General features: G+C 52.5%; 6 protein-coding genes across 8 annotated transcripts; 3 read left to right on the top strand and 3 right to left on the bottom strand.

Moving 5' to 3' along the window:
- Positions 1 to 3121: 3121 nt before the first annotated feature.
- AAFC00_003405 (uncharacterized protein) lies at positions 3122 to 3756 on the top strand (the record flags this gene model as incomplete). Its single annotated transcript, XM_069342872.1, has 2 exons — positions 3122 to 3193; positions 3292 to 3756. 2 exons carry the CDS (start codon positions 3122 to 3124, stop codon positions 3754 to 3756), a joined length of 537 nt encoding a protein of 178 aa, XP_069200682.1.
- A 613-nt stretch (positions 3757 to 4369) lies between these two features.
- On the bottom strand, positions 4370 to 7194 carry AAFC00_003404 (uncharacterized protein; the record flags this gene model as incomplete). Its single annotated transcript, XM_069342871.1, has 2 exons — positions 4370 to 4430; positions 4499 to 7194. The coding sequence occupies 2 exons, from the start codon at positions 7192 to 7194 to the stop codon at positions 4370 to 4372; spliced, it is 2757 nt and encodes a 918-aa protein (XP_069200681.1).
- Positions 7195 to 10076: 2882 nt separating this feature from the next.
- AAFC00_003403 (uncharacterized protein) lies at positions 10077 to 11371 on the bottom strand (the record flags this gene model as incomplete). Of its 3 annotated transcripts, none has more annotated exons than XM_069348083.1 (2): positions 10077 to 11210; positions 11324 to 11371. In XM_069348083.1, the coding sequence occupies 2 exons, from the start codon at positions 11369 to 11371 to the stop codon at positions 10077 to 10079; spliced, it is 1182 nt and encodes a 393-aa protein (XP_069200678.1). The 3 variants fall into 3 exon arrangements, with proteins under 3 accessions (XP_069200678.1, XP_069200679.1, XP_069200680.1); XM_069342870.1 differs by having other exon boundaries at positions 11324 to 11365; XM_069342869.1 differs by lacking the exon at positions 11324 to 11371 and having other exon boundaries at positions 10077 to 10898.
- A 587-nt stretch (positions 11372 to 11958) lies between these two features.
- AAFC00_003402 (uncharacterized protein) lies at positions 11959 to 12688 on the top strand (the record flags this gene model as incomplete). The annotated part of the gene is made up of 2 exons (XM_069342868.1): positions 11959 to 12043; positions 12108 to 12688. 2 exons carry the CDS (start codon positions 11959 to 11961, stop codon positions 12686 to 12688), a joined length of 666 nt encoding a protein of 221 aa, XP_069200677.1.
- A 240-nt stretch (positions 12689 to 12928) lies between these two features.
- AAFC00_003401 (uncharacterized protein) lies at positions 12929 to 14460 on the bottom strand (the record flags this gene model as incomplete). The annotated part of the gene is made up of 5 exons (XM_069342867.1): positions 12929 to 13674; positions 13729 to 14194; positions 14262 to 14320; positions 14382 to 14408; position 14460. Coding segments are annotated over 5 exons (1299 nt in total).
- A 356-nt stretch (positions 14461 to 14816) lies between these two features.
- AAFC00_003400 (uncharacterized protein) lies at positions 14817 to 16854 on the top strand (the record flags this gene model as incomplete). Its single annotated transcript, XM_069342865.1, has 4 exons — positions 14817 to 15167; positions 15217 to 15289; positions 15342 to 16242; positions 16305 to 16854. 4 exons carry the CDS (start codon positions 14817 to 14819, stop codon positions 16852 to 16854), a joined length of 1875 nt encoding a protein of 624 aa, XP_069200675.1.
- Positions 16855 to 18868: the final 2014 nt, after the last annotated feature.

Genomic DNA, 18868 nt, shown 5'->3' with positions numbered 1-18868 from the left:
ACAGAGACGCTGGTTCGAGAGTGCCGGCAATGTGTTTCCGAGAGAGTGCTTCAGGGACTACAAGTCTGTGCGACGAGGCTTATTGAGTCACAACAAGCTGCTCTTCGCACGAGGTCGTCGTCCATTAAAAGAGAAAACAGCGGCACAAGCCACTCTCTTTGCGGCCAGCAGTAAGAACAGCAGCAGCAGCAGCAGCAGCAGCAGCATCAGCAGCCGCACCAAAGACAAAAATAACGAATCGAAACAAGACGGCGATTCAGAAGAAGCAATAGCATGGATCTACGCCGGCAGCGCCAACATGTCCGAAAGCGCATGGGGCAAAGTGGTGTGGGACCGGAGCCGCAAGGAGTGGAAGATTAATTGCCGGAACTGGGAGTGTGGCGTTTTGCTGCCTGTGGTCGCACCTGCAGCTGTTGAGAAACAACAGATACAAAAGCAAAGCGGCAGTGTTGATAACAAGGAGCAGGTGATCGGCGTGGGGAAAGGCAAAGAAAAAGACGGGGATTGGCGGGCCACGACATCGCTAGAGAAGACATTCAGCGATGTCGTAGAAGTGCCATTCGAGCTTCCTGGTGGGGAGTACGAGGGCAGGGAACCGTGGTACTTCACCGAGCCGCACCTGAGGTAGACAGAGCAAAAGCGAAAAGAGAGTAGAAGCACGACTTCATGAATAGGTGATATTCCACCGAGCTGCACATGAGACGAGAGCACAAAAGCAGACAGAAAGAAGAAAGAATTCTCCATTTGTAGTCTATTTTCCTTTTCCTTTCACAGGCCTCTCCTCCACCACCAGCCTATCTGATTACCATCAGCTCAGAGCATAAACTTATTGCCTCCCCTTCTCCTTGCCCACCAAACTGCGCGCGGTAGGACAAAGCCATATACTCGGCCACTCGGCCTCCGAAACCGCAACCTGATCCAGAATCTTATCAATCTGCCGCACCACCGTCCGATTCGACGTTATCGTCGTGCGGTGTGTCGCCCAGCCGTGCAGGAAGACGGACTGGTTGATGGTTGTCAGGTGGGGCTTCACTATTTCTGCCGAAAGGGGAAGAGATCCTTTCAGGACTGTCGTGCTTGTTGCAGCAGCATCAGGTTGTCGTGCTTCCGTCGCAGGAGTGAGAGCGGGAGAGGAAGAGGCGAGCTCGTTCACTTGCTCCGTCGTGAGATTCAGGTTCGACACCTCGATGCCCGAGAGCACGGTCTTGATCGGCAGACGCAGCGTGGGCGGGACCTGGAATTTGGACCAGAGCTGTAGTTCCTCGGCGCGGGTCATTGCTCTCCCTTGATCGTCCCGAGAGACAGAAGCATCATCATCATCAGCATCATCATCAAACTCCATGAACAACCTCGTCCTCGCCCTCTCCCCCTTCGTGCCAATCGTATCCACAATCTCCCTCATGCGCGTCGCAGCCTCGCTCGTACAAACCAACTCCCTGCCCTCTAGAGCAGGATAGAGTAAATTGGGAAGCAAGTTCTCGCTATCCTCCATTTCGACCTGCCGCTTCAGCGCGCGATGGAACCAGGGTTCGGCGGCGACGCTGGCGTGCGAGAAGTCAGAGACAAGCGCGAGCAGGATCGTGCAGTCGATGTTGAGGACTGGGGTCAGGGATGCGAAGGGGTTCGTCAGGAGGGTGTTGATCACTTCTGACAGCGGCGGAGATGATGCGGAAAAAGGCGAGGTGGTGGCGGTTTCGACGACGCAGTCGAGCCTGTCGCGTAAGTGGGCTATGATGCTGTCGATTTCGGGGATTTCAGATTCCACGATCTTGGGCAGGATGAGGTGGATTGTGGGCCGTCGAGTGCGGATCCGGACGCTCGAGGCGGCTTTCTGCAGGTCTTTGGCCATGCGGATTAGGGGGATGTCGTCGCTCGCATCATGATCGTCATCCTCTTTCCTTGCCCCATTCACACTCGTCGATCCATCATCGTCAAAACCCTCATCCTCATCAGAGCTATCAATCCCCATCTCCCACCCCTGCTTGGCTTTATCAAACAACAGCCGCGCATTAGTGATCAACGAGACTTTATACCACTCCAACCCATCCTTGCCGACAACATCGACAAGCGCAGACTGTTTCTTGGCGTCGACGCCTCGCGCGGCGTTCCCGCCTTGGTTCCTGCTCCGTCCGGGGTTGTTCGTCTGCGGTTTGTTCCGGTCCCCGTCGTGCTGGTTGTGGCTATGGTGGTGCCAGTAATAGCGCTTCTGCAATGCCTGCAGCCCGCGCGTGCCTTTGACCACCGCCCATACGCTCTCGACGAAGGGCAGGTTCGAGCTGTTGACTGTGTGGCGCGTGGCTTCGTCTTGCGCCGAGGTCTGGTTCTGCGTGGTATGGCTAGATGTGCTGTTTTGTTGTTGCTGCTGTTGCTGCTGCTGGTGGGTTTGTTGTTGTTGGTCAGCAAGCCGTTGCAGCGTCCGATGCTCCGACTTGACCGTGTTCCTGAAATGCGCTATCTCGACCACTTGGTCCTGTTTGTTGGCTCTGAGGTGTTCTTTGAAGGCTTCGAGTTCGGCGATCAGGAGCGTGCAGCGCTCGAGCAGGGTTTCGACCGTCACCGGGACTTGGGGTTTGTTACTCTCGCCATCGTTTGCGCTGTTGATGCTGCTGTCGCGGTTCTGCTTGTCGTCTTCTAGGCTGGTGGACTCTAGAGCGCGGGATATGGTTGCTGTCTTGTCGTGCATCGAGGGTGGAGTTGTTTTGTTCTTTGTACTTTTGCCGGTCACGAGAAGATCACTGGATCTTGAGGTTCTTCCTGATGTCTCCCTCTTTTTCTCGGACATCTTGACGAGAACGAATGACTTGTTTATGACTCGTCTATGTATCTATAATGCTTGGAGAGTCCTTCTGTGCTTGGTACCAGTCATATATAAATTTCGATTCCAAGCAATTTATATATGATGTATGACTGGTTCGACGTACTCGGCTAGAACTGCCAAATCCGGTCCCCACCTCCGCAATTCTTGTTTGTCCCCTCCGCTGCACCACATACGGTACAGTGCCTGATCGAAGCTCTTAACGTCAACGACTGTCACAAAGATACCCAGCGCAACGTCCATTGCCACCCCTCTACGAGCACAAAACCCAAAAGAACGAAGAGGAGAAAGAAAAAAAGCAGAACAATGTCCTACTTCGCGACAAGCGAAGAATGGCAGCGCCAATCAGCGCTCCTGCTCCAAGCCCGACCGTCAACCGTGAGTCTACCTCTCCCTCTCCCTCTCCCTTTCCCTCTCCCTCATATCAGCAGAAAAGAAAAGAGAAGAAAAAGAACTAACCCAGCCAACAAAAAAAGACCCGCATAACCACCAAATACCACATCCCCTCGGCAACTCCCTCAACGCGCCAAACCGAGCGCCACGCCAAAAAACTCGCCAAACGCACCACCTCTACTGCCACGTCACAAACAGAAACGACGACGACGACGAAACCCCAACCCGCGCACCTGGAGCTCAAGACCTACGACCCAGTCTCGGGAACATGTCTGAAATACAAAACCCAGAAGTCAGCAGAGGTCGGACGTCTGATCGCTTCGTTGGGTAGATTGGCGGGCTTCATGGCTGCGGTGCCGGGGGCTAGTGTTGAGGAGCCTGTTTCTGACAAGAAAGAGGATGTAGAGATGAAGGATGTGGTCGGGGGCGCTGTCGAGGCTGTGCAGCAGGTTGTAGCGAGTGCGACGGGACAAACGACGACGACGACACCTGGGGCTGCGGGTAATGGTGGTGGTAAGAATAAGAAGAAGAAGAAGGGCAAGCGATGAGGGATTTGACTTCCTATCCTCCTCTTCGAACTTCTGGTCAGGGGCAAGCTGCTCATGGCGGAATGGATACGAATGATCTTTCGCGCCACGCGGTCATACCACCCCTACGATGGCGCATTCGAAAGCTCGGTATAGAGGCTACAGGCAGGCAAGCAACGACTCATGCTGAAAGCTGGAGGAAAGGAGAATGATTGGTGTGGTATATCAGTATCACCGTCCGTCTCTAGAACGAAACCAGAGAGATGACGAGGACAGCAAAGAAAGACATGAGAGGATCGTCGTGGCGTTCGCCAGGAGAGAAGAAAACAGTAGTTGCCCCGCTCACCTTTGCGATGCTCGGATTACTAGAAAGACTAGAAAAGCAGCTGCGCTCATCAGTCAGACGTAGAAGGAAGGTGCGGAACGAACCTCGAGAAACGCGCCGAGTCATGTTGAGATCTCCAGAAACCGGATGAACACAAAATTATACAATTATCTTGCATCCTATTCTTTTGAGTCGAACAACAGTCATTCATCATTGTCAGAAATGTTGATAATATTTGCATTGGCTCATTAACCCTTCTTCTTCTTCTTCTTCTTCTTCTTCTTCTTCTTCTTCGTCGTGTTCGGTCTTCTAAGCGATATAGCTGTACGTGTTTCCCTCCTCACGCTCCATGTAGTCCTTTTCGATCAATCTAGGAGCAAAAAGATTAGTCGTTACTCTCTCACTAGAGATGAGAAGGAAACGGAGAAAAAGACTTACCGATCAATGTTCTTCTTGATATCCTTGACATCCAACACACCCCTGCTCCGCGTAGCCTTGATGACCTCGGCAATCAGCTCCGAATGCCCAATCGTCTTTCTGCTCTTCATGATCCTGACAACAGCCGCCTGACACTCAAAGTTCCGGTCCGCCGCCACACGCTCGTGCGTCTCCTTGTTTTCCTCCTTGGTCTCCTTCAATTGCACTTGGTTGATCTTGATGCGGTACTTGTCGTGGGTGAAGCCTGTGTTGACCGTGAACGTATCGGTTGGGTTGATGTCTTTTCCCTTGGGGTGCTTCGTCAGAGGCCGTAGTCGTGCACATGCCAGAGACTGCAGGGTGCGGTTCACTTCCGCTTCAGGCAACCCTGATTCGGAGCGGATGAAGTCGTAGGTGAGGTGTTCGTCTTTGCCGAGGCTGTTGAACAGCAACAGAACAATGGCTTGGAAGGATGACACGACCAATTCTTTGGATTGTTTGGCGAATGTGGCTTTCATCTGACAGTGCGCCAGTGCGTGCTTCCATTCCAGCTTGCGCCCACTGTGCTTGCTCTTGTAGTGTTGCTCGAACGAGTCGATGGCGGATTTGATGTGCGGTGGCACCCTGACCGGAACGTCTGGATATGTGGGCCAGGCTGCCGCAGAGAGCACATTGACACTCAAGTCAAGAGGCTTGTCCGTTCCTTTCTCCAGTCGTCGTTCTTCCATCCGTGACTTGTAAGACGACATCTCCTCACGAGCCAGCTCGACGTCCTTGAACATTTGTTCGAGATTCTGTGTGAAGCCGGCACCACACTCTGTCTTGAGACGAGCGAGCATACTGCGCTCGGCGTCGGCGGACGCTGAACGGCCCATGAGAAGACGACGAGCCAGGTCCTTTTTGTAGAAAGCTTCAAACACAGCCTTGCCATGCACGAAACGGAACAAGTCCAACACCTGATCGAGCTGCGAGTTGACTTCGCTGTCTTCGTCCATGTGGTCTTCGTTGTCCTCGACATCGTTTGCGGCAAGGCTTTCGCGTCTGTCTGCCGTGAGTCGAGCCGGAATTGCCTTGGATCCTCCACGTAGCAGCTGATCGACGTATTTGGCAATCATCTCTCCGGGCTTGGAGTTGTCGGTTCCCCATGTGTTTGCTCCCTTTTTGGTTGTGTTGATGAACTTCTCGAACGACTCACGCATGGCATGACCCAACTGCTCATCGCGATGGAAAGAGGTACGCCAGATGGTGTCGAGTCTGGACTTCATGCCAAGCAACCTCACCACCATCTCTTCCTGTGCTTTCTCATCGAAGATGATGTCCTTGCCTGTCAGCTCGATCCAGTCCTCAAAAGCGGGTCGTATCCTGGCGCCCATGCGTTTTCTTTGCAGCAGGTTGTAGAGCTTCTCGAGGTCGTCCTTGGCATACGTATCGAGCAGGTCGGCTATGGCGTCTTGGTCGGTGAGATAGTCCACCTTCTTTTCGATCAAGTGGTCCTCCAACAGAGCGAGCAAGTCTCGCCTCGTGCTCAAATCCAGGCTGTTCAAGTCGCACCTCTCGACTTCTCTGGACATGAGATCGCTGGCGGCCTTGACGTAATCCGGCACAGGCTCGGTGCTCTTCTGCTCTGCCCATTGCATGACATATGTCTGAGAAAAGGCCAACATGCGGGGCTCGAAGCTGTTTGTGTAGGTCGCCAGGTCATGGAACATGTCGATAGCCTGGCGCAGGATGGACCTGTCCGACTGCTGTTCCGCTCGGTCTGCCGCGATGAGATCACAACCTCCATCGATGATTCTGGGTTTGAGCGTCTCGTTGTTGAAGACGCCATCGCGGAACATGTTCACGGCAATGTCTTGCAGCGATGACTTTGATGATTGCAATAGATATGAACGGTCCATGTAGTAAAAGATGCAACGGATGGTGATGACTTGAGCGTTCCACGACGACCAGGCCACCAGCACATCCTGCAGGGTTTCGACATTGCTTTGTCTAGCCTTGGATAATAAAGCAGTCCTGACAGTGTCGTTGATGTGCGAAGAACAAGTCTGAGCCAGCTTCTGATAGACATCCCTCGCCCGGCCCTGTCTACACAGGTTCTCCACGCCGCGGTACATATCCTCCATGGAGAAATTGAGGGGCTCATTGGACAAAATAGTCGTGAGAGCGGCGTCTAATTGCTTCCATGTCTGGTCGAAGTACTTGTTCGCATCCCATGCCGACTGGGGCTTCAGGTTCTTGACCAGCAGCTTCTTGGCTCCGGCGTGAGGGTTGAAGTTGCTCTGGATTGCGTATCCGCCACCGACGGTGCTCGGTCTTCGCGCCCGGGGAGACTTTGTGAGATCTACCGTGGCAGGCTTCTTGTTGTCATATTTGCTGGGGAAGGAGTACATAGCTCCGGCAGGGAGAGATTGAGAGAAGGATGAAGAAGAGTTGTGTGGCGGGGTCGCCGAGAGTTGTTCCTGCCTTGATCTCTTGTTATTGGGAGACTGGTGGCCGACGCGGGGTTGAATCTGTTGCGTGGAGAGCAGTCCTTGAATGGTCGGTTGCCTGCCAGAAGTAGTCGACTTGTCGGCCGAAGTAGAAGTGGCAGTTGCTGCTGTTATCGGAGTAGGCGTCGATCTGGATGTTCGCTTCCGCTTTCTATTCCTATCGGTATCCGTGGGCGACTGTGGAGGGGAGTTTTGTCCTGCTCGTGGTTGAGCTGACGATGACTGCATCACACGGCTTGCTTTGATTGTTGCGCAGCCTTGTGTACGCACTTTCCTGCACTCCTCTTCTATCTGTAGAGTATTATCGTCAAGGTGAATGGCAAATGAATAACGAATCCCCGATAAGCCATTCGAGCTAAGCTGCTTTACCCTTTACTGCACTGCGCTCTATTGCTACGCCCGGGAAGCGGGAAAGGTGACGTTCTTGACCGAGGCACAACCTTGGCACGGACTTTGGCGGCTTTTAGACTACATTATATCTTCATGACTACAAGCAGCCTTAAGACTGATGGTGGTGTTTGAATGAATTTAGTGCAGAGCAGGTTACAGACAACAATTTGACAATAATCAAGAAAGACATGGCACTCTCATTAGGTACAGTCGACTATCGACAAGCAAAAAAACCGGGAATCTCTTTTCCCTCCTTGCCACTCTGCTCAACGTCACATCTACCAATTAGCCAAGAATGCAGCTCCTCCGAAGATTGCGGCAGCACCGACGGCACCAGTCTTCATAGCGGCACCTGCTGAGGAAGTACTGCTTGCACCGGCACCGGCGGCTCCACTCGTGGTCGCGGTTCCGGCCGCTGGACCACTGCTGGACGGGGTAGCTACACCAGAGGTGAATGGCACATCAGTGGCTGAGCTGGCACCAGTGAATGCCGGTGTTGCAGGAGCTGTGGCAGTGGTGTCTCTGGAGCTGCAGAGGTGTTGTTGGGGTTGAGCACGCTGGTGGACACGGTTAGTAACGTCTTATGGATACCGCAGATTTCGTGGTACTCACTTGTCAATGACATGGACAACACCATTACTGGTGAGGATGTCAGGGTTCACCACGCGTGCGCTGTTTACGTACACGCTACCGTTCACGATACTGATGGTGAGGTTTTGACCGCCAAGAGTGGTAAGCGTGGTGTTACTCAGCATAGAGCTGTATGCAACAGTTCCGTTGACAGCGTGGTACGAAATGATGTTGACCAGTTCACTAGTGTTTGCGCTGCTGAGAGCCGAGCCAATTGACCGGAAGGCTGCATTGTTGGGTGCAAAGATGGTCAAGTCGCTCAGTCCAGAGAGTGTCTCTGTGAGGTTGAGACTCTGAACCGCGCCAAGGAGAGCGGTCAGGTTCGCAGCCTGCGCAGTGACTGAGAGATTCTGAGGGACTTTCAGGAGACTATCGATGACGTGGATCACACCGCCGGTGAAGTTGATGTTGGCCTGCGAGACAGTAATATTGTCCTTGAGGCCAGAGAAGAAGGTCACATTGCCATTAGCATTGATGGCTTCGACAACCTGTCCACCAGTCACGTTTGCATAGGTGGCATTTGTGAGATGAGTGTGCACGAATTGACTGGTGTTGGTGATCTGATCTGCGTAGATGGTGCCATTGAGAATGTGGTACGAGCTGGGAAGTGTCAGTATGCAACATCACGCCTTGGCAGTCACAATGTACAGCAGAGCCGAGAAGAAGCCCTCATCAGCAGCCGCAAGTCCACCAGCACTCGTGTTCAAGAAGGCGCCAATGGCATTGTCACTGGGAGCCAACACCGTGACATTGGTGGCATTGTTCAAGCTCGCGGCGATGTTAGGGTACGCGGTCAGCAACGCCTGCAGAACAACTGAAGTTGCCAGTACTGTTGAGTGCGGCAGCCAAGTTCATCGACTGCGCCGAAGCACCAGTTGTGGCGAGCGCAGCATAGAAGACCTTTTGGAAGAGCATTGTCGACGGAGATCAAGTGGTATTCACTAAAATTGATCGTGCGGACCTACTTCGACCTACTACTGGTGGGACATTGCCCGCCTTTTGTATCAGCCTCACCTTGACGTACGTTACCCGGCTCGCTTGACGCCGCGGACCTGGAACGTTATGGATATTCGTAATGACATGCGCGCGTGACGTGCGATGCAGCGAGGTCTGGCTTGAACACAGCCTCCCAGACTTGAAATCGTTACATGATCCGTAGCCAAGGGAGTAAGAGTACGCGGCGGCGGCACAAGGGGCAGAGGTTATAGCCGCCGGCCAATGGAATACTTGACATGTTGCTCTTTGTTGTTCGAGATCTTCCTTAGCGTACAGTGTATCTCTGTATTGGAAATCACCTCGCTCAAACTGTAGCAGAGCGAGCTTGAGTCGTACATGAGAAGTGGACTCCTGTGGGCCCTTTCAACCACTGGCAGGATGCACATGACGCGCATGGTATGAGGACGATGATGTCCTCCGAGTCAGTCCCAGTCCATTTTCACAGTACGGCCACCATATAGAATGAACGCCCCGCCACAGTCGATGCAGAACGGTACAAACAACACACAAGGATGGGACATGGCCAAGAGTAGGAATTCAACTCAACTCTAGTGGGTGCTTGGCCGATCCTTCAACTTGGTCGAGGTTGCATATGAAGAGGAGTTCGAAAGCTTCTAAACAATCTTTCCATTTATCTTTGCCCTATACAGCTAGCACTTGGCTACACTTTGTGTGCCTGCAGGGTTCGGGAGTAGACGCAATGCGGGGCAAGAATTGCGGGGCAGTGGCAATCGAAGCTGAAACTCAATCTTGGGGGAATCTTGGATAGAATACCCGGACTAACTCCACGAGACTGGGCTGATCGTGTTGTGTCTTTGAGGCAGTCCGATTCATCGTTGCCAACATCGCATCGTGAATATCTCTAGATCGGGCGACCATATCCTAGACTCCTGTAGGCGATATGTCAATGACCATTATCGTGCACGACGCGACCAAGGTTATTGTTCGAAGCTTAAGCTACAGGTAGTGCCTGCCACGTTCTCGGATCGACTCATCATAACCAAGAACACAAGACTTGGACTTCAGCTTGGAAGTAGAGCATATCCATGCAAGCAACGACGATTGTTCTAGCACTCCTCGGGTTGTCGGCAGAGCTAACAGTACCAATCTGGTACATCATACATCACTAGTCCCTTTTCATCTGGGGCATACTTGCTTTTACGCATCTCGGCGCCGTCTGGCACGTGTGTTGGCCTTATGATCCCTAGATGCGCATTGTATTGCCCTTGTGGTAAGAGCGGCTGCCGCGTTCCGTCCATCGGTGCTGTGGGCGCATGCATAGCGCCGGTCAAGGTAGCGCTTGGTGTGGCCATAGACTGGTCGCCAACGCCTCGCTGTAGAGTTTGCACATCTGCCATGATGGGTGGCCGTAAAGAGACATCGTTCGACAGGGGCTCACTAGGCGATAGATGCATTGAGCCTAAAGATGCTCTCAGCCTCTGGGAGATCTCTGCAGCACCTGGGCCCGAGTTGCTTCCCGTCCTCGCTCGCTGACAGACACGACACGTGCTAAGCACAAACATCAGTTCCTCGAGTGTGTAACCCACGTATCGCTCCTTGATAATGCTCAGCATCCTGTCCCTCCCTTTGTGGCCAGAGCGGACATGTTCATCTGTCAACAGACCCCAGACCTCTGTCTCGCTGACGTGCCTGCGCAAGGTGGGTCCGTTGTCGGCACGGTATAGATGTCCGTGTGGGGTCCACGGGTGCAGCGTATAGGACCTGCTCCGGGCCTTGAGCCTGGCATCGGCTGGGGAGTTTGGATCGATGGGGCTATTGGGGTGAAGCAGAAAGAAGCGCACTCGTGCCTCGGCGGCCGGATTGAGTCGTAGCTTATTCTTGTAGGTAGGATTGGAGGTGTTGAACTTCTGATGGAACTCGATCCTGGATGACTCGGCCCATGGATGCAATATCATGTCTTCCAGTTCTGCATCTGTTAAGTCATGGGTGTCCGGAGGTCTTGATTGACCTTGTGATGGCGTTTGTGAGTGGATTCTCTGGTGAGAGGGAGACCGCGATCGGATGTCGCTGCTGTGAACGTTGTCACCATGTTCGTGGTTATGGAGGGAATTTCCTTTGGAAGGTTGCTGACCAACAGTATATGTGGACGGAAACACGGTATGCGAAGCTGAAGAGGCGAAAAAGGTGTTGTTGTTGTTGTTGTTGTTGTTGTTGGTGGTGGTTCCGTTCGCGTGGTCAAAGGCAGCTCTTAATTGGGCAGAAGGTGACTGTGAGCCAGGGTCAGGTGTTGTTGTTACTGCTGTTGTCGCTGTCGCTGCTGCGACAATTGTCGTCTATCTCGACAGAGACAAGAAAAAGGAAAGGGGTGAGATTGATTTACTGCAAGGCCTGCCGCTTCCTCCAATCCCTCCATCATGGCCATGACCATTCGGCTATGATTGCAGATAAATATAGCAATCTATCAAATGACTTTTTCGCTTAATGCATGGCGGAGATTTGGTGGTTCGTCCGATGGACGGGATTGCAGTAAAACTCTGGCTGAGTCTGGGAACCGCCCGCGAAAGGGGAGAGGACCGGGCGAGAGGCGAGCCGTCGGTGTTAGGGATTTCGGCATCTCCGGTTTTCCTTTATCGGCGCGTTTTGTATTCTGGTGCTGACCATCCCTCATGCAGCAGCATTTCTCGTCACAGCATGCTTTGATTTACTGCAACTTCGGGACCCCGACTGGCCTCGGTTCAGTATCTTGACTTTCTACCCGTACCTTATCTTATCTCTCCTTCCTTAGTTCCTGCTCTTATCTTATCGATGAAGCCCTACCGACGTCAGGCCAAAACACAATGGAGGAATTATGGAAGCAATATAATAATGCAACCGGTCACACTATCCTCACAGTGATCGCATTTCGATTCTCATAAGCGCTTACAACAATATACGGATATCATGGATACACATATGTATACTAGGCAATCATGAGAAAAGTCGTGCCTTACTAGAACAATAAAGAGACAAACAACCATGTCAGACTGGGTATCCCAATACTCCGCAGCCCTGGACGAGCGCGACCTGAGAGAGAAAGCACACAGATCCTACATAGATGCGTGTACGAAACACTCGTCCCGACTTACCCAGTCTTGAAAGTTGATTCTGACCCGTTACCCTCATAGACACCAAACTAGCCGACCGCACCGCAGCCCTCGAGTCTACTGCTACTCCTGCTGCCTCAACATCTCCCGCTCCTGCTCTTTCTGGAAAGCAGCTGTCAGCCCGCGCCGCGACATCTGGCCTAGCGTCCCCGAGCAGAGGCAAATCGCCCGTTGTCCAAGACCCTCTCCCAGGCCACAGCAGTAACAACGCGCCTCTCTCGGATCTCCTGGCCCAGCTGCGTTCAGATCTAGCATCAACGCAACGCTCTCGCGCCGATCTGCAGACTCAACTCTCCCAGCGGCAAGCCGAGCTCGCCACACTGACTGGTCAAGCAAAAGCCGCCACGAAACAGGTAGAGACGCTTACACGCGAGAAGTTGACGCTGGAGCGACGGCTGAAAGACCGCGACGAAGAGGTCAGGCAGAGGCAGCGATTGGTGGAGAATGTGCACGACGAGATGGCGGGGTTGAATCTTGAACTCAATATGGCCGAGCAGAAGGTTGCTACGTTCAAGGCGGAGAATGATATGCTTGTTAAAAGGTGGATGGATAAGATGGGGGAGGAAGCGGAGAGGATGAATGCGGAGAGTAAGTGGCAGTGACGCGAACACAATCAAGTCCGCGATTGCACAACCGCATGTGTACCTGCGAGACGACGGGACGAAGGGAGCGAGTTGGGCACATGGCGTTACGCGAGTGATGACTATTTTTCCGTCTCTGTCCTCATCAAAGAGTGGCGGCCTTGCTAGAGTGGCATTTGTACCGCCGGTGCATTCGATAACCCACCCCTTACCCAGCTCATGCGGCAGGGGAAAAAAAGGAGAAGTAAGAAAAAGCGACGTCTACTGTTGCGCACACTGGGCAGTCTCGCCCTCTTCGCCATCCTCGTCCTCCCACTGCGCTCCAGCTCTCGGGTCATCCGAGTTGGCGCCGAAATCGTCCATGTTCGGGGCGATATCCCACTCGACCTCGTCGACCACCTCAGCCTCAATCTCTGGCTTGGGCTTGGGCAGTACATCCCTGATCTTTTGTATCGTCGTCTCGTCGGCCAGCCAGCCGTCCTCGGGGAACTCGATCTTGACAATCAGATACAGGTCACCCTTAGCGTCTGACTTCTTAATGGGCATTCCCTCGCCGTCAATCTTGATGATCTGCTCAGGGCGCAGGATTCTGCCCTTGGGTTGCGTCACATTCAAGGAGATGCCTCTGCCGTCGAGGTGGGTCAACACCACCCGGTTGAATCCAGTGAGTGCTTCGGCTAGGGTAATGTGAAGATCAGCGGAGAGATCGGCGCCTGCTCGGCTGAAGGTCTTGTGAGGTGCCTCAGCAAGGTCAAAGATGATGTCGCCAGGCTCCATCTCCGGGACCTGGTCCGCTTCACCTGCAAGGACGATCTTCTCGCCCTGTCGAGCACCAGGCGGGATATAAAGCTCGAGGATTTTCTTCTGGGATACGGTTCGGCCACCCTTGCACTTCTTGCACTTGTCCTTGTCGGCGTAGTAAGATCCGCGACCATTGCATGTCGAGCAGTTGACGGTCTCTTGTGTGACTAGTCCGGGGCCGACTGGGCGGAGAACAGTCTTTGAGCCTTGATTCAAAGTCAGTATTCAGACTTGTAACGCGAATAAAGTGTCAGTCTCACCTTTGCCGCCGCAAGTGCCGCACTGCTTGGCCTTGGCCTTCTCCTTGCCTCCACTTCCACTACACAATGAGCAGATGACGTTCTTGGTGCTTGCGAAGCGTGTCGTCTTGCCCTTGTACAATTCTTCCAGGGTGACTTCGTACTCCTGCTGTTCGTTTCTGCTCTTTCTCGGGCCTCTGGGACCGCCGAAACCTCCGCCCATGCCTTCAAAGCCGCCGCCGGGCATACCACCCATGCCACCCATGCCACCACCAAACATCTGCGCTAAGATGTCGTCGAGATCGGGGCCAGCGCCACCACCGCTTGCGCCACCCTTCTCAAAGGCTGCCATGCCATGCTGGTCGTAGAGTTCGCGAGTGTCGTCTTCGGAGAGGATCTCGTAAGCTTGCTGGATCGTCTTGAAACGGTCGTCTGCTGCCTGTCGTTGGTCTTCGGGGACCTTGTCGGGGTGATGCGTCCTGGCTGCCTGAGGGGGGGCGGGGAATATCAGATACTGAGCTCGGCGAGAAATGCTGATCTGAGAAATGACGGACCTTGTGGTATGCCTTTTTTATCTCGACTTTGGTGGCTCCGCGCTCAATCTCGAGGACCTCTGTGAATGGATGGTCAGGTACTTGTTCTCTTCTTTTCCTGTACTTTTCGACGGTGATTACCATAGAGATCCACTTCCTCTGAGCTCACTGTTGCGCATTAGCAGCCAATTCTTTGCCGGTTTTCATTTTCTGACGTACTGTTGGCAGCGTTTTCTTTTCAGATCTTCTACTTTGAAGTTGGAATCAGGTTTGGAAGATGAAGGTGATTGATGGAACAAAGAAGAACAGTATAATCAACCTATCTGGTTTTCACAATGAAGGATTTATCTCAGTGATTGCCTAATTGTAATAAATGATGGTAAACTTTCACTTGAGGCTGGCGCGTTTCTTTGTCTTTGCTTTCATGACGAACCGGGGTTTGCGGAGAGAAGGCACGGCTGTTCTTCGGCAGAGTCATCACCGGTATAACAATCTTTACTCATGCTTCCGGAAACATCATTTATATGCCGGCAATGCTTGCACTAGTATATCATAGGTAGTTAAATCTTCTTTCACATGTTGGCAAATAAGCGACTGCTCTTGCAGCAGTCGACTGCCAGTCCTTATGTCTGCCGGGCTTGCCGTGAACACTCTACATTGATCACCAAAGGCCGGTATTCTGTACTTCTGCAGAGACACTCAGATAAAAGTAATAGCTCGAGATCATTCTCGTCTTCTTCGAGGAGGTCTGCAAAGCAGGCTGCCACCGGAAAGAAACTCCTGCCAGACGGACCTGCCAGGACCAGATTTGCTCCTTCGCCCACGGGTTACCTCCACCTGGGTTCACTGAGAACGGCATTGTTCAATTACCTCCTCGCCAAGAAAACCGGGGGCCAATTCTTGCTCAGAATCGAAGATACCGACCAGGTTCGTGAGTTGTGCTCTTGCTGTGAAGTCAGGGAACTAATCTGCGAAGAAAAGGCTGGTATCTGACGCCGAGCAACGGCTCTGCGATGACCTGAGATGGGCTGGCATTCAGTGGGACGAAGGTAGACCTTATTTGAATACATCCGCCTTACTAGTACATACTTACACTCGCAGGACCACAGGTTGGCGGCCCTTATGGTCCGTATAAGCAGTCAGAGCGCACTGCGCTGTACCAAGAACATGCGCAAAAGCTACTAGACTCACATTCTGCCTACCGGTGCTTCTGCTCCGCGGACCAGCCAGCTCCGGTGCAGACAGATATCTCGCAAATCGGTGCGGCTGTTGGAGGATGTCAGAGCGACTGTGCTAGCATCCCTGACGACCAATCTGCCGAGCGAGCTCAAAACGGCCATCGCCACGTCGTTCGCATGCGTAAGCCTGCCAAGTCCCCAAGTTGGACTGATCTGGTCTATGGCAAAGTATCTCTGGACAAATCCTCCAAGAAGACCTTGCCGCAGAATCTGGGTGTCGACGGTGTTGTGCTGCTGAAGGGTGATGGAACACCCACCTATCATCTTGCCAACGTGGTCGACGATCATCATATGAAGATTACTCATGTCATCAGAGGATCCGAATGGATGGCTTCCACTCCATTGCACATGGCATTATATGGTGCATTTGATTGGGCTTCGCCAGCATTTGCTCACGTCGGTCTGCTTACTGACAAGGACCAGGCCAAGCTGTCTAAGAGGAACTTCGACACAGATATTGGTTCTATACGACAAAAGCACGGCATATTACCAGAGACTCTGACGAATTTCCTAGCTCTGTTGGGTTGGCGTAACCCTACACGAGATGATGTTATGGAGATGAAAGATCTGATCAATACTTTTGACCTCAAATTCACCAAAGGCAACACCATTGTTGCTTTCGACAAGTTATGGTATTTGCAAAAGAACCATGCCAAGATCATTATCGAACGAGCAATGAACAGCTCAGCAACCGATCCATCATTTGAGAATCTAGTTGGCTTTGTAGTCGACGCCGTTAAGAAAGAGTACTCACCAGACCAATAGTAAGTGCAACCCCACAAATTTCTGAATCCCCATCACGCAGAAGCTAACAGAAACCCCACAGCACCCCTATCCTAGGCCAGCGAGACCTTAAAACCCACATCATGAGTGTATTATCAGTCGACGACAAAAACTACGAGAACCCAACCGAATACGTCGCGCGCAACAAATACTTCTTCACGAGCGACTTACCTGCCGCCGCCGCTACCGCCACAGACCCACAGCTTACCACAAACGAAATCGAAATCTCGGCCTCCGAGCTCCAGAGCGCCGCTCTAGAGCTGCTCGCCTCGGACTCGCTAGAGCGTCTCGCAGCCGCCTCAGTGCCTCATGACCCAAGCCCCGCGGCTCTGAAAGCCCATCTTGCTCGATCTGCAGCGGCTTACTCCGCCGCTATAGAGGACGTGTGCCGTGAGCGTGTCGCCGCATCATTTTCTGTGCAGGACGGCGACGAGGAGGCAAAGACTCGCTTGCTCAAGGAGTGGCGCAAGGCTATTCATCGTTATCTGAGAGATAAGCTGATGTTTGGCATGTCTGGGCCGTCGTCGTCGCAGACCATGTCCGTGCTGGGGTATGAGGAGTGTTGTCGGAGGATTGGAGCGATGACTGTTTGATCAAGGGGGAGAGGTTGAGATAGAGAGAAAGCTTTTGATAGGGGGTGTTATATGAATTTTGTGAATGGTCCTCGAAGCGTCGACTTTTGGGAATCTCTAGATAATCCTAGTGTACGATTATGTAGCATTAGTGTATTATTATCATTATTATTATCATTATTGCTACTGTTATTATCAAGAAACCCGTATCGAATCCATGCAAATCAGCTAAGGCATCCTTCTGCCCTCGATGAACGCCCCAACACGAACATTCAATACCGTCCAATCTACTTCTTGCACAATTCTCTACACGGCCAGACTGTGGAACATAATCCCTCGAACACCCTTGGCCAGGTCCGCCAGCCACAAGACAACTGATATCCAAGGACCCGTGAAAGACTTCCGCGATGGACCTGACACAATAAATCAAAGAAAAGAAATCATAAACGCACCCTAGACCCTACTTTACGACACTGTGGCAGGCCAATAAACCGCCGCATTCCTGAAAACAGTATCCATGACCCTCGTGAAGGTCAGCATTTCCAGAGGTGACGGCATCGCCTGCTGCAATGGTATCGACGACGAGCACGATGGCGATACTGACGATGACGATGATGGCTCTGCTTCGAGACCTGCCTTGATCATGTAGGCTGGGTCTAGAGGTGAGATTGCCTCTGAAGTGTGGGTTCCGAGGAAGCGAGATAGGATGGTTTTGGAGGTTCTTCGTGAGCACTCTCGGGGGCGGATCTAGTTTCAGCAGGGAGTTGATAGCTTGCAGGCCTTGCTCTCCTGTCATCGTGTGAAAGCTTGGTGGAGGTTGGGTACTTCCTTATACGCTTGTGGCCACAGCGTTGTCGCGTTCCCGATTATCGTCAAGAAGCCATTCGAGGCTTCTACCGACGTAGACTGCAGGTGCTGTCGCGAGCAGATTCTCGACAATGCTGATGAGTTCGTCTTCGTACATGCCGTTGAATACTAGCGTTCTTGGTCCGCTGAGTTTCTTCATGTCGGTGTCGCGGATGTACATCGCCGCTCCCAAGGCTTTGAGCATAGAGAAGCCCGACTCAAAGAATTCATCCATGGGCAGGCCTGCGTGGACGAAGATGATGGCTGTTTTGGTTTTTGGTTTGCTGCCAACTAGAGCGGGGGTTAGTCCGTATACGATACGCTTGTGTTCGTGTCTTGTCCGAACGTTGGGAGTCGCCACTTACTTATCTCCTTCAAGATAAACGGCATTGCAGTAACGTAAAACCAGCTCTCCATCGACACCTTGCCGAAACTGACAGCCTGAAAGAACAGCTCATGGCCGGTGACTATAATGTTGTCAGTCCTGGTCATGGTCGAACCAATGGCTTTCTTGTGTCGTTGTCGCCAATCCGCCCAAGCTTCGTGTGTGCGGATCTCATGCTTGATCGTCTCGAATTTGTTAATGAACCTGGCCGGCAAGGGGGTCGATGCAGGAGACATGTATGGCAGATCCAGATCAAAACAGAGATCATCTTTCAGTAGTCTGGAGCTCAAGAAGAAGTTGTGCTGTTCGCTCATGCTCGGCATTCCCGGACCTTCCTTGTCTGTTTCGGCATCAGGTATGCCTTGGTCCGCAACGCGTTCGTCCAGACTCTGTACTCTTGCCAGGATCTCTTCGTCAATGCGGCATACTTTTTCAGTCTGATCCTCCGCGTCGACTTCAGTGACTGGACGCCAGTAAATTGCATTGCGGAAAAAGGTAGCGCAGAAGTCTTTTGGTAACAGTCCGCTCAGCGGGATACCACGTGGTATCTCCACGGTAGGACAAGCTTCGGGTTTACGGACTCGCAGCCATTGCAGCATTACCTCCCTGGAGTTCTCTGCATAGACAAATTTTAGCACAACATACCCAATCGCAATCAAACAACGAACGGAAAAACACTGACCAGCCTCAACACTGCCCAATCCCAAATTCTCGCGGATATCATATGCAGTTTCGGAGTTCAGATTGTACTCAGCCTTGGTACCAAAGAACACCCCAGGGTCAGAGTCCCGCAGTATGAATTTA

The sequence above is a fragment of the Neodothiora populina genome (genome assembly GCF_041146345.1).
Source record: "Neodothiora populina strain CPC 39397 chromosome Unknown canker_contig_16, whole genome shotgun sequence".
Classification (NCBI taxonomy): Eukaryota; Fungi; Ascomycota; class Dothideomycetes; order Dothideales; family Dothioraceae; genus Neodothiora; species Neodothiora populina.
This window is presented reverse-complemented; position numbering and strand designations above follow the sequence as displayed.